The sequence below is a fragment of the Carassius carassius genome, chromosome 18 (genome assembly GCF_963082965.1).
Source record: "Carassius carassius chromosome 18, fCarCar2.1, whole genome shotgun sequence".
NCBI lineage: Eukaryota > Metazoa > Chordata > Actinopteri > Cypriniformes > Cyprinidae > Carassius > Carassius carassius.
Window position 1 is genome coordinate 3,689,064 of NC_081772.1, and position 14,973 is coordinate 3,704,036.

At 35.7% G+C, this 14,973-nt stretch overlaps 1 protein-coding gene across 1 annotated transcript; it reads left to right on the top strand.

The window, feature by feature from the left end:
• The first annotated feature begins 1,747 nt into the window (after positions 1–1,747).
• LOC132092135 (estrogen-related receptor gamma-like) lies at positions 1,748–14,523 on the top strand. Its single transcript, XM_059498226.1, has 7 exons — positions 1,748–2,021; positions 4,255–4,634; positions 5,616–5,732; positions 6,299–6,403; positions 7,385–7,567; positions 11,796–12,065; positions 12,601–14,523. The coding sequence occupies exons 1-7, from the start codon at positions 1,963–1,965 to the stop codon at positions 12,843–12,845; spliced, it is 1,359 nt and encodes a 452-aa protein (XP_059354209.1). The 5' UTR covers positions 1,748–1,962; the 3' UTR covers positions 12,846–14,523.
• The last annotated feature ends 450 nt before the right edge of the window (positions 14,524–14,973 follow it).

Here is a 14,973-nt window from a genome sequence, read left to right on the forward strand (position 1 = left end):
ATCCACACAAATTCATTATAACAATTGTGGTAGAACAGGAATATGAGAGGATTGAATTGTGACCTAAAATACAGTACATTTACTAACCACATGATGACTGTCACACAAAACCAGAAAGCACTTCTTTATCTCTTGCATTGTAGTCTGATTTTATACAGAGTGAGTAAAGTCGGACGGGTGATTTCTATTAGTTCATCTTAAACCAGGTAAAAAGCTTTTGAAGAAGACCAAATCACAGGATTTGCCAGGTTAGTGGCATCGAATTTATGAAAGATACTCAGTTTTGTTTGAGGCACTTTATAGCAGTTAGTAGCAGAATTGTATCTTATTTAGAATCATACACATTTTCTACTAATTATATGTAAGTAAAGCTTTATTTACACTTCTTTTTTTCTTACAAACATGCAGCTTTTCGGTTCACAAGATATTAACTGATGGACTGAAGTGGTGTGGGTTGCTTGTGGATTATTGTGATGTTTTTATCAGCTGTTCGGACTCTCATTCTGACGGCACCCATTCAGATCCATTGGTGATGCAATGTTAAATTTCTCCAAATCTGTTCCAATGAAGAAACAAACTCATCGACACCATTGATGGCCTGAAGGTGAGTAGATTTTCAGCAAAAACTAATTTTTGGGTGAACTGTTCCTTTAAGACGCCAGATTTGGATACCTAACCGATGTTGCTGTAAATAAGCTGTTGTGCTCTAATGCAGCATCCAGGACTGCTATACCGCTTATAAAATGTTTTATAAGACACCAGCAGTGAGATATTTGCTCTTTGTGAAATATTTCACCCGATGTTATGAACTGATATGTGTAATGCAGCGGTCAGACCTGTCTGTCTGATCTGGGTGTAGTTGAGATCAGGAGGGATGAGGAGGATGTTTAATGAGGAGCGTTTCCTGCTGTGAAGACTGCAGTGACAATGATGATGGTGAGAGAGTTGCAGGATCGAGTAAATGCCAGACTTAGACACAGAAAGCGTTGAGATCTCCCTTTGTTTTTCAGCTCAGTGTATGTTTGCTCTTGGCACATGAGTGCACAGAGGCTTTTCTGGCTAATACCACTGAAAACACTGTCTGTTTACCTCCTGCATAATGGAGGCTTTCTCATTTCAAACACAAAGTTACACTTGATCTCACATAAACACCTTTATTTTTTCTTAAAAGTTTGGTGAGCATTAATTTCATGTGCAGGAGATGATCAGAAATGTCTTGCTTTAAATGCAATTTTGAAGACAAGAATTGCAATACTGTTTATAGTGGAAATCTTTATGTACCCTTCATTACTGTGTGTTCATACTTTAATGGAAGTTATATCACGGTAGTAACATGGTTTGAATGAAAGAGCAATGTAAGTACAATGTAAATACCATGTTATATTAATATAAAAGATCCGTAGTGCTTATCAAAGTACCATGGTATTACCATCTAATACCGTCATTGTACTGTTTTTAAGCCTGTATAACGGGTTTGGAAGCTGGTTAGAAAATAATACACTGTCTACACTGAGAGACGCGTTACAATTTCAATACTACCCTTAAAATACATGCACTATAGCCAGTTTTATTAAAGACAGGGTTTTATTTTTGTCGCGTTCCTTGCGTTTAGAAATACTCTTTGTCATTTGTTTTCGCGTTTTTCTCTCATTTCATTCTCAAACTGGAGCGCCATCATCTTCTGTCACCCTCACCTGCGCGAGGTTTATGAATATTCAGTAGAGCGCGCTCCCATTGGTCGATTTTCTGCTGACCTCTTCATTAAGGCGGGGACAATGCGAAACGTCTATTTAATATTAATAAGCAGCACTGCTGGGGTTTTAGCGGTTGTGCTGCAGTTGCAGAAACGCAGTGAGTAAAAACAGACGAGCGTTATTATAATAAAACATTAAAGACGAAATTAAGTGAGAGGTTTTGTGTGTGAGAGTTTTCTCAGGTTTTAGTTTCATTCTCAACTGTCTAATGGATCTAGTGCAGTTTTATCACCCGGAATCATTTTCCTTCCCTCCTGAACAGAACACGTAAGTAACTTTGTTGATTTATATGAGCATAATTAGGCTTTTACTGTTGTATTGTACTTTATTTGGTTTTCTTGATTTGTGTGTGTGTGTCTGTGTGTGTGTATATATATATATATATATATATATATATATATATATATATATATATATATATATATTTACAGGATCATATAGAAAAAAATTATCAAAAAGGCTATAATGTTCTTGCACTGATTAAAGGAGATCCCATATTCATTTATATTATGTGTAAAAATTATTTTGGTGTAAACTATTCTTACTACTGTTACATTTGTGTGGGGACATGTGACTTATACTGTTCATGAGTAACTTATACATGATGTATATTGGTTTTATTCTATTGGTATAAACAGAGGTTGTGATCGAGAGTAAAACCGTATGTACATGTGCTTATGAAAGTACATTTTTCAAAAGGGTTTTTTAAATTGATCCCTAGATAGATAGATAGATGTTCAGTTAGAATTTGACTATAAAAGATAAAATAGTAAACATATTTTTCTATAAATCAGCAAATTGTTATCAATTATAAATATTTTAGATGCACATTACACTAGCAAACTGTCCCTCATCATCAGACTAAGATCACTTAGATTTCCAGTCAGAGCTAAGTTTCCAGTCAGAGCTAAAATAATACAAGAGAACCTGTTAAAGTCCCACAAAGACTTTTTATACTTCATAACACATAACACATAATAGTCCTCAAGATATTTTCAAAAACATCATGCTTTAAAGGACCAGAAACAAATATGTTGATCAGAAGAACGTGATGTACCATCAACTATTGACCAACCTTTGTTCTGAACAGATAAAATGATGTACTTTAAGGAAGAATTCTAGTGATTTCTCGTGAAACTATGGAAGTGAGGCAGAGCGCTTTTAATTAGTATAATTTCATGCAGCATTCACTGAACATTTCACAGCAAAAGGATTTGAGATGTGTGATGGAGTCACAGGTAATTCCTCTGGATCCCAGACAAAAACCCTGATGGGCTTTAGGATCACGTGACTGGCCGCTGTGCGTGTGTGTGTGTGTGTGTGTGTGTGTGTGAGAGAGAGAGAGAGATGGAGTGATAAAACAGGTGTGTTCAGGTGCTGTGTGTGCTGTAAACATTTTGTCTGACTTGGTGGGAATTATAGTTGTGCTGATAAAAAGAAAACCACTAATTTGCTGTTCTGTCAGATTGGAGATCATTTCAGGGTTTCATGCACTGTAAAACAAATCCTGGTAAATTTACAGTAAAAATAGTCTTTCCGTGAACCATGGCTAATGAAAAAATACAAACATTATAAACATAAACAACCATGTGTACAGCATGACCTGCACAAGGACAAACACCATCAGGGTGACACACGTGATGTTAAAATAATACTTTTATGGCTATTAGTTTTAACATTAAACAAACCTACAGTACTGTTCAGAAGCTTGGGGTTGGTAGGATTTTTTTAATGATTTTCTCTTCTGCTCACCACGGCTGTATTTATTTGATCAAAAGTTATAATGTGAAATATTAGAATTTAAAGTGACTGTTTTCTGTTTTATATATATTTTAAAATGTAATTTATTCCTGTGATGTAAAGCTGTATTTTCAGCATCATTACTCCAGTCTTCAGTGTCACATGATCCTTCAGAAATCATTATAATATGATGATTTGCATTGTATATTAATATCAATGATGAAAACAATTGTGCTGCTTCATATTTTTGTGGAAACCTTTGATGAATAGAAAGTTTAAAATTAACATTGTAAATTGTAACATTTCAAAATCAGTTTAATGTGAAAAAAATCAAAACCCTTTTTTGAACGGTAAATATATATATATATATATATATATATATATATATATATATATTTGTACTAATTATGACATGATAATGTAAACAATGTACAAATATTTTGTGTTCAAAATAAAATAATTTTCTATAAAATTTTCTTTCATATGGATTTGACTATAAATTAATGCATTGGTACGGTAAAATTACATATATTGTTTTTGAATCTGTTTTATATCATTTATACAGCTAGAAATGTAAAGTTTTAATATTTTTATAATTTTATCTCTTTAGTAAAAATGTTTTTAATGTAGCATTTGACCTCTTTCTTTTAAAATATCTAACATTTACAGTCTGTATAATAGTAATCAAATTTTAATGTAATATTAAGATAATGCAGGCATGCATTTGTCTTAATTCTCATTATTCTCTTAATTTGCAAAGCTTTCTGGAAATGATGTCAATCGACGGTCACTGTCCTGCCAACATCAAGACCGAACCTTCGAGCCCTTCTTCCCTGTCGGACAGTCTGACCCAGCACAGTCCCGGAGCGTCGTCGGACGCCGGGAGCAGCTACAGTTCAGTAACTAAAGGGCACCCAACAGGTCTGGACTCTCCTGCTTCATACCCCGCGACTGAGGTGGATCTTAGGCCTCCCGGCGCCCCCTGCAGGCTCCTAGAGGAAACACAAGTGAAGGGTGGATACGGGCTGAGCTCAGGCCCCAAACGCTTGTGTCTGGTGTGTGGAGACGTTGCGTCTGGTTTTCACTATGGAGTGGCTTCATGCGAGGCCTGCAAAGCGTTCTTCAAACGTACAATTCAAGGTCAGAATGTCATCCTGATGTCTGTTTAGGAGCATTGATACACTGTTATTGTTTTTGCTAATATTTTGAATTAGAGTCTACATTTTTTTTTGGGTTAAAGTTATTTTGTGAGTGTTTTTGTCATTTTTATTATTATTTTGTGTGTGTTTAGTTTTAGTTTTTAGTTTATTTAGTTTTAGTTAAGTACCTCAAGTTAAACTTATCAAAAAAATGCTTCCTTGTCATCTAGCTGAAATAAAATCAGTTTGAATTCTTTTAGATTTTGTTTTATTTCAATTAATGAACATGTTTTATGGCTTTAGTTTTAGTGAATGATGAAAATGCTGTATTAAATATATTTAATACATAGTAAGTGAAACTTTCTTCTGGTTAATTTCCATCTTGAACATCGTGAACACATTGCTCAGTATCTAGTGTGATGTGCTTTATTCATATTCCACACATTTTGACAAATATAGTGGGTGATTCGGGTGTTTAAAATTCAATTTCATTTAATTAAATTGATCAAAAGTCACAGTAAAGACTTCTGTTTCAAATAAATGCTCTTCTTTTCAACTTTCTAGTCATCAGAGAACCCTGAAAAATGCATCATGGTTTCCACAAAAATATGAATAATATGAAGCAACACAACTAAAATATTCAAAACCATGCAGCAGCACAACTGTTCTCAACATTGATAATAATCATAAATGTTTCTTGAGCAGCAAATCAGCATATTAGAAGGATTTCTGAAGATCGTGTGACACTGAAGACTGCAGTAATGATGCTGAAAATTCAGCTTTGATCACGGAAATCAATTACATTTTGAAATATATTGTAATCATATTTCACAATAATACTATTTTTACCGTATTTTTTCTGAAATAAATGCAGCTCGTCTAGTTAGTTGCACAGAGGGAAAGTGTGTCTGTGCATGTTTAGTACACAGTTGTTGCTAGATTAATATTTTGATGATGATGGTGGTGTATATGTCTCTGTCAGGTAATATCGAGTACAGTTGTTCGGTCAGCAGAGACTGTGAGATCACTAAAAGGAGGAGAAAATCCTGTCAGGCCTGCCGCTTCACTAAGTGTCTGTCTGTGGGAATGCTGCGTGAAGGTGAGTGTGTGTGTGTTAATGAATCTCATAAAAACAGTCATATTTCACTACAGAATCCAAAGAAAATGAAGCCTGTTTTACTTGATTATTTTTATAATGTTGTTTATATGTTTAGAGTGCTAATGTAATGAGTGTAATTGTCATTTACACTCAGCATTTTTGCTGTGTTCTTGACAGGTTTTGTGAGATTCGCTACATGCAGTGCAATAAGTAACATGAATGGCACTCTATGCGGGTTCTTTTGATTTGTTTTGCTATGAAAGTGTCTGAGATTAAACGCACACATACATATATCATGGGCTTCTGGAATATGCAGGTGTACTCAAGTGCTTTCATAAACACAACCATAAAAATAATAATTATATGCAGTCAGCAAATTGGCAAAGGGTGTTATACTAGTGCAGGTGTGGAGTCGCATTATTGCTGGCCTGATTTTATTTCAGTGCACCTGCTTTTTTAAAACACTGCCAAAAATGTAGAAAATACAGTTTTCTCTTTTCATGCAGCTTTTTATTTCAGTCATCATCCCAGAATCTATGTGATGTTTTTTATTGTGTGTGATTCAGGTGTGCGTTTGGACCGGGTTCGAGGAGGACGGCAGAAATATAAGAGGAGAATCGACTCTGATTCCAGCGTCCACTTCAGTGTCCAGGAACCTCACAGAAAACAACGTAAGAACCATACTGCATCTCAGCCGTACACATCTGCATCACAGTGCATGTGTTTACCATATGTCCTCTTTTTTCCATCAGCATTCTAAACTGCCTAAAATGTCTGGGTTTTGTCCTGGTTTTAATATACAGTGCAACAGTCAGGATTCCGGAAGTTAAAATGCAATTCATTTTCTCTTAACAATAACTTCTAAACCTTTAAAGACAGACCTGCTATGAACTATGAACAGAGCTTGTTAATCGATGATAAATGCTTTTGTTGAAGCCATCAAGCCATCTTTTTGCATTGTTTCATTTTACAGTATTTTTTTTAATAATTTAGTTTAACAGCAGAATCCCTGGTGAAAAACTACATTACCCATGATGCTGTAAAGAAAATTGCAACTCCGCCCACTCCTATGATGCACTGGCCATGACATAATCGAATGCAAATTTTGCAATAAGCTTCATACAACCAGCAACTTTAAATATATAGTTTTAATTTCTCCATCATTTTTAATTAAATTTTGTCATTTGCAATGGCTTATGGGATGGTAGTTCTTTCCCTTATTAAACCGGTTAAGCACATAGTCTTGAACCTTCGCCTTTTTGTCAAATTTTCAAATGCTTTTTTGCTTCAATTAAAAGTTTGTAACATCGTGATTCTTCTCATAGGTGGTTAGTTTGGTTCATAGCTTATTTTTTTAATGCCTATGAGAAAAAAGAATGGAAAAAATACTTCTGGGAGCCGCTTCATTCTTGCTGAAGGTAATGACTGAAAAGTAGTAAGTGCGCAGGCAGTGTTCATAATCAACCAATTAGGCAGGATCTACATAGAATGGTCAAAGTAATAAAACTAGATAATCTATGCAATGTCATGCATGTCATCAGGAAAGCAAAGCCATTACCTGTACACTTTAGGCAATTTAGAAATCCTGCAGGTGGAAAAGAGGATATATGATCACCATATCAGTGCTAATATTCTGTGTTTCTTTCCGTTAGCATCCTGCAGCGCTCAGGAAGAGAATAAGGTGGTGACCCTGCTGTTGGGGGCGGAGCCAGAGAAGGTATGTGCCATGCCTGACCCCGCCCTCCCCGACAGTGACATCAAAGCCCTGACGACCCTGTGTGACCTCGCCGACAGAGAGCTTGTGCTGAACATCAGCTGGGCCAAACACATACCAGGTACTAACAGACCAAAGAAAATTTAACCACACACACACACACATGTATTATCTACCATTTGTTTTGGATACACAGAGATAAAGTGCTGTTAATTCGGATGTGCTTCTGTGTATCCTAACAACACACACATTCTGTGACACACTGGAAAGTCAAATGCATTAGATGCTTTCGGAGGAATTTGATTATGAAAAGTCATCAGCCCTTTCAGCAGCTCTAAACACATTCACACACACATTTATGTTATCTTTTAGTCTTTTGTTGGTATTAAAGCTAGTATGTTAATATATATTCTACAGACCAATTGTAACATTTGCTTTATTTATGAATCATTTATCCAATGATGTCTTCTGTACTGTACTGTCAGATTTTGCTCACTTTTACAACTATATCTCAGTATCTTAGTACACACACACACACACACATACACAGAGAACTGGCCAGCACCTGTTTTTGTGTTGATACTGACCTCTATAGTAATGCTTACAAAACAAACCACAAAACCAGGTGTGTGTATGTGTCTCTTTAACACGTGACTGTTTGTATGCCATAGTTTTGGCACTGGATTACAGTATTTGCTAAATAAGTTCACATTTGAGTGAATAAGTACGAGGTCATACAACAGACTTCTTTTGTTTTTTTATAAAAGTTTAATAATACTGGCTACACTAATTATGCCATGAAATGCAAATATCTATTTCTTTTAAATCAGTATTTTTTGTTTCGTTTTCAAGTAAATATATCTAGACATTCTTAAAGATTTTTTTCTTTAAGATTTTAAGATAAATTAACTTGGGAAATATAATTGTACAACACATTAAAACTTGTTTTCAGAGAATACGTCTTTATTCATTTACATGTTCAGTATATGCTGTACAATAAAAACACATTATAATATAAAAGAATTGACATTTAATTTCAGAAAATGTGTGCAAGGACTATTCAGCACTTTTACATAAATGTTTGCAATATATTTTTAAATAATATGTGAAGTCTGTACCTCAAAACAATAGTTAATTTTATTTAATTTCATTAAAAAACTATATATGTATGTGTGTGTGTGTGTGTGTGTGTACACACATTTTATATTATATATAATTATATCTTAAAATTTTATATAACAATTACAGTTGTTAGATATTCAATAATTCGATTATTTATATATATTTTAACATTTTTATTTTATATTAATCTTTAATTTTTACTGAACAACAAAACAACAATTTATTTAAAAAAACATATATAAAACATATATATATATATATATATATATATATATATATATATATATACACACACACAAGGGGTACGGAAAGTATTCAGACCCCCTTACATTTTTCACTCTTTGTTAAACTGCACCCATTTGCTAAAATCATTTAAGTTCATTTTTTTCCTCATTAATGTACACACAGCACCCCATATTGACAGAAAAACACAGAATTGTTGACATTTTTGCACATTTATTAAAAAAGAAAAACTTAAATATCACATAGTTCTTAAGTATTCAGACCCTTTGCTCAGTATTTAGTAGAAGCACACCTTTTGATCGAATACAGCCATGAGTCTTTTTGGGAAAGATGCAACAAGTTTTTCACACCTGGATTTGGGGATCCTCTGCCATTCCTCCTTGCAGATTCTCTCCAGTTCTGTCAGGTTGGATGGTAAACGTTGGTGGACAGCCATTTTCATGTCTCTCCAGAGATGCTCAATTGGGTTTAAGTCAGGGCTCTGGCTGGGCCATTCAAGAACATTCACAGAGTTGTTGTGAAGCCACTCCTTCGTTATTTTAGCTGTGTGCTTAGGGTCATTGTCTTGTTGGTAGGTGAAGCTTCAGCCCAGTCTGAGGTCCTGAGCACTCTGGAGAAGGTTTTTGTCCAGGATATCCCTGTACTTGGCCGCAGTCATCTTTTCCTCGATTGCAACCAGTCGTCCTGTCCCTGCAGCTGAAAAACACCCCACAGCATGATGCTGCCACCACCATGCTTCACTGTTGGGACTGTATTGGACAGGTGATGAGCAGTGCCTGGTTTTCTCCACACATACTGCTTAGAATTAAGGCCAAAAAGTTCTGTCTTGGTCTCATCGGACCAGAAAATCCTTCAGGTGTTTTTTTAACAAACTCCACGTGGGCTTTCATGTGTCTTGCACTGAGGAGAGGCTTCCATCTAAGGATTTAGGATTATGGACCATTTAGGACCATTTAAGGATTATGGAGGCCACTGTGCTCTTAGGAACCTTAAGTGCAGCAGAATTTTTTTTGTAACCTGGGCCAGATCTGTGCCTTGCCACAATTCTGTCTCTGAGCTCTTCAGGCGGTTCCTTTGACTTCATGATTCTCATTTGCTCTGACATGCACTGTGAGCTGTAAGGTCTTGTATAGACAGATGTGTGGCTTTCCTAATCAAGTCCAATCAGTATAATCAAACACAGCTGGACTCAAATGAAGTGTGAGTGTGACGTGACATTCAGCCAAGTATGGTAACCCATACTCAGAATTTGTGCTCTGCATTTAACCCATCCAAAGTGCACACACACACACACACACACACACACACACACTGTGAACTCACACTGGAGCAGTGATGTATGCAGTATATATATATATATATACTTATTATTTTTTGGGGGGGGTTTAGCTCACTTCTGCAAACAGTTTTGTCCTCAAAGTATAACTAAAGTGCATGTGTATGTGTCTAGATCAACCATATGTCATGATGACCAAATGTGAGAAACAATGAGAAAAAAAAATGAAATTTTTGACCTTGTGGGGATTATTTTAATCCCTATGAGGAAAACATCTTATAAATCATACTAAATTGTTTTATTTTTTTAAATGTAAAAATGCATTTAAAAAAATATATATATATCTTTGACTATACAGTTTATACAGTATAAAAATCATTATGTCTATGGAAAGGCCCCGCAAAACATGAAAACCCAACATGTGTGTGTGTTTGTGTATGTGTGTTTTACATACACAGGAGCAGTTGGGTATGTTCATGTCAGAAGTGTGTGACAGCAGCATTGTTTTTTCCTCGGCGTCTGAAGCAGGACGTACAATAGAAGAGGACATTGCTGATTTAAATGGCTCTGGGGTTGCTTCATTTGTGTTGTTTGAGTGTCACGAGGGCCCTTTGATTCCGTTAACACATTTCACAGACGTCGATACGGCCGCGTCCCCAGAGCTCATCATGAACGTCAGCACTGTCTCATTCAGCCCGCGATCGATCAGCGCTGAGATCCAATCAGCTAATGAACGTCTCTCAGGAGGAGAGCGAGCGAGAGATACAAGTCATTACAGCCCCTGATAAACATCAGTGATGGGTGAAATCAAATCAAAGCTCCTCTCCTCCTTCACCACACCAAACTAATCACTGGCATTTTAATTAAGTGTGAGAGAACGTGAATGAGAGAGATTCGTCCGTCATTGATGCTGTTCTTCAGGAACAAACCTCTGTCACACACACACACACACACACACAGAGAACCTTTCTTTCCCAACAGAGGTCACAGTCCAGTGTGAAATTAGCTTTAAAATTAGGTGGGTTTTGTCTGTCAGATTCAAGGGTCATTTCCATTTGTATGATTCAATATCTCAGAGGGAGTAAGCTGATCAGTTGAATTTATTTAGACATTTGAGGGATTTTTTTAAAATAGTTAAGTGATTAATTAGACTATTTTTACTTTAGCTGGTTAGTATTTAAATTATTTGGTTATTTAGCTATTGAGTTACTGCTCTGACAGCTTGCTTTAGTTATATTATGTACTTATTTATCTGTTTATTTAGTTTGTTTATCATATTAGATTTGTTTATTTAGATATTTAGGTAATTTAATTTATTGAACTATTTAGCTGATTATTTACTTAGGTGTTTTGTATTACTCGTTTAGCTCATTATTTGATTATTTAATAAAGTGATTAGTTATTTAGCTGATTATTTACTTACATGATGATTTGTTTATTTAGTTGTTTGGGGAAACAGTTGTTTATTTACTTGTTTAGTAGATTAATTAGTTATTTAGGTGATTGGTTGTTTTAGTTCTTTAGCTGAATATTTACTATTTACTATATTTAGGTGGAGATTATTGATGATTTATTTCTCAGACTTGTTTATATATTTAGGTGATTTTATTATTTCTTGACCCAGTTATTTTGAAAAGTTGCTTATTTCATTCAGTGTTGTTTTTTTAAACACACAGTTCTCTGATCAGTCACTCCGTCACTCTTGCAGGTTTCTCCAGCCTCGGTCTGTCCGATCAGATGAGTCTCCTGCAGAGCGCTTGGATGGAGATCCTAATCATGCGTGTTGCTTTCCGCTCGCTGCTCTGTGAGGACAAGCTGGTGTTTGCAGAGGATTACATCATGGATGCTGAACAGGCTAAATCAGCAGGTCTTCTGGAGCTCCACAAGGCCATATTACAGCTGGTGCGCAGGTACAGATCCATGAGGCTGGAGAGAGAAGAGTTCGTAACTCTGAAAGCCATCGCTCTCGCCAACTCAGGTAAAGATACAGGTACTTCCATAAAACATTTCTGCAAGGATTATTTAAAGAAATAGCACACTTAAAAAGGAAAAGTTGCTTAAAATCCACTAACCCTCAGGCTACCCAACATGTAGATTTGTTTGTTTGCTTATCTGAACAGATTTGGAGAAATGTAGCATTCCATCACTACACCAATGGATCCTTTGCAGTGAATGGGTGCCGTCAGAATGAGAGTCCAAACAGCTGATTAAAACATCACAATAATCCACACAACTCCAGTCCATCAATTAATGTCAGTTTGTAAGAAACAAATCCACCACTGGACTCTCATTCTGACGGCACCCATTCACTGCAGAGGATCCATTGGTGAGCAAGTGATGCAATGCTAAATTTCTCCAAATCTGTTGCAATGAAGAAACAAACTCTTGGATGGCCTGAAGGTGAGGAATTTTTTTATTTTTGGGTGCAAAAATGGCTAATATCGACCTTAACACATTACTCACAGTCAATATTTTTGACCTGAATGACCAGATGTTTTGATTCCCTCTCTCAGACTCGATGCATATAGAGGACGTGGAGGCCGTTCAGGGTCTGCAGGACTCTCTCCATGAAGCTCTTCTGGATTACGAGTGTGTCCATCACAGCGAAGATCCTCGACGGACGGGGAAACTCATCATGACTCTTCCACTCCTCCGCCAGACCTCCACCAAAGCTGTACGGCACTTCTGCAGCATCAAGCAGGACGGACGCGTCCCCATGCACAAACTCTTCCTGGAACTTCTGGACGCCAATGTCTGATCCTTAACCTGATTGGACCGTCAAACAGAGGTGACGCCCCTCGTGCACACGATTGGATGAAGGATTGTTCACAAATCCAGGGGAAACAACAGGCACTTGCCAGGACATATAACAATAATACAGGATATACTCAGATAAATACAGTTTCATATAGTCGAGGATGATAAGATAACTTAAAATGAAGTATCAAATATACACTGCCGTTTTAAGGTTTGGGTTTTTTAATGAAATGAATGAGTCTATTCAGCAAGGATCGATTAAATTGATCAAAACGTCAAGTAAATATATTTATAATGCTGAGATTTCAATTTCAAATGAATGCGGTTCTTTTAAACTTTCTATTCATCAAAGAATCCCCAACACATGTGATCGTTTCCAAAAAAATATTGCCTGTTTTCAACATCCTTGAGCAGCAAAATCACTATATTAGAATGATTTTTGAAGGGTCATGTGACACTGAAGACTGGAGTAATGATGCTAAAAATTCAGCTTTGATCACAAAAATAAATTACACTTTAACATATATTCAAATAGAACACAGTTATTTTTAATTGTAATATTATTTCACAATATTACTGATTTTGCTGTATTTTTTATCAAGTAAATGCAGCCTTGGTGAGCATTAAAGTGTTTTCTCCAAACAAATTACCAAGCCCAAACGTTTAAACGGTGGTGTATCAGTGAGTGCTGGATGTGAATATCATTCAATTATTGGAGAAACGACATCTCAAATTGAAAGCATTCATTGTTTGCATTTTTACTTAAGTTATTCAAGTAATTATTTTTATTCAGTTTTCAAAAGAGCTTTATCATATTACAGGGAGCATCATCCTTGCCAAATAATAGTAGTCAATAATTGCTCTCCTTACACAGATATGAAGAAAAAAGCTGTTAAACAACATCTACTACAGAACTGAAGCTAAAGGGCTCAGAGATGCAGTCTAGACAGAAATATAAAGTATAGATGAACAGCATTTAAGTGTGCAAACATCAAATATAGATGTACCAAAGCACTTTTACTGAGTGACTTGATAGTATAGCATAATAGATACTGTACTAATACTCATAAATAGATCTGTACACAGCTGCACAACCAAAGATGATTGCAGCTTTTATTTATTCCATTTTTACAATGTTTTACTGTGAACATTTCAGCACGCAAAATTGGAAGGTTCTTGCTCAGTCCGTATCAGAAAGGAAAAGCCATAGCAATATCTGTTTTTTTTAGCCAGTCACAGAGATCTTCTGAAGCAATAACCCAATGTTTCTGAGCTGCTGAAACACTGTTTTACTGAATTTGTCTTTGAATTGAATCCAACTCAAAGAAAAAGTTCACCCAGAAAGAGAAATTCAGTCATTTACTCATTCAATACTGAGGCATTTCATACATGTAGTGATGATCAAATATTAATTTGTTTACCATAATAACACTAACAAGATACGAGTGTTTAAATGAGTCAGTAGAGCTACAGAGAAATGTGTCTGTAAATAGGAATAACGGAGCAGACTGATCTTTTCTGTGTGTGATAGTCAGACACATCCTCTGGTGATGTTCCTTCAGTCTCTGAGGAATTCTGTTATTTGCGGTTCTGTGTTTTTCTGCTTGTAAAGGTTTGTGGATGTTGTACAATGCTCTCAATTTTGTCTCGTTATCTGTTTGATCATATGCAATAACTTTTTTTAAATAAATGTCTTTACATTGTGACACCTGTGTTTTTCATCTGTGATTTTTTTCTGTAGGAATTAAAGCACTTCTGTTTGGAGAGCAAACACCGGTCAGGGTTATATACAGTATATAATACACAAAACTGATTATTCTAGTTATGAGCTGCATGCTTCACATTAATTTGTGTTCAAACACAAAAATGTCAAATTATTTATTTCTGGATTATGGCAGTCTGATTGTTTACTTGTCAAAAAAAACTGCATGAAAAATAAAAATGAAGTGTACATTTGACTTCAAACACTGAGATTAGTAAATATTTATGTATTATTAGTGACAGTGATTTTGCTATGGTTGCTATAGGGTGTGAATTAGTACTTTAGGTGGTTGCTAGGGTCTGTAGAGCCCTCTTAAGTTCCTCTTTCAATGTTTGTCTCTGAGAAAGAGAGATCATTGTAATGGCTA

Excerpts from the sequence above, each read along its gene's own strand:
- LOC132092135 (XM_059498226.1), top strand. The coding sequence starts at position 1,963 with ATGGATCTAGTGCAGTTTTATCACCCGGAATCATTTTCCTTCCCTCCT. Across the intron at positions 6,404-7,384 it reads GGAACCTCACAGAAAACAAC|CATCCTGCAGCGCTCAGGAA; the intron begins GTAAGAACCATA and ends TCTTTCCGTTAG. Across the intron at positions 12,066-12,600 it reads CATCGCTCTCGCCAACTCAG|ACTCGATGCATATAGAGGAC; the intron begins GTAAAGATACAG and ends TCCCTCTCTCAG.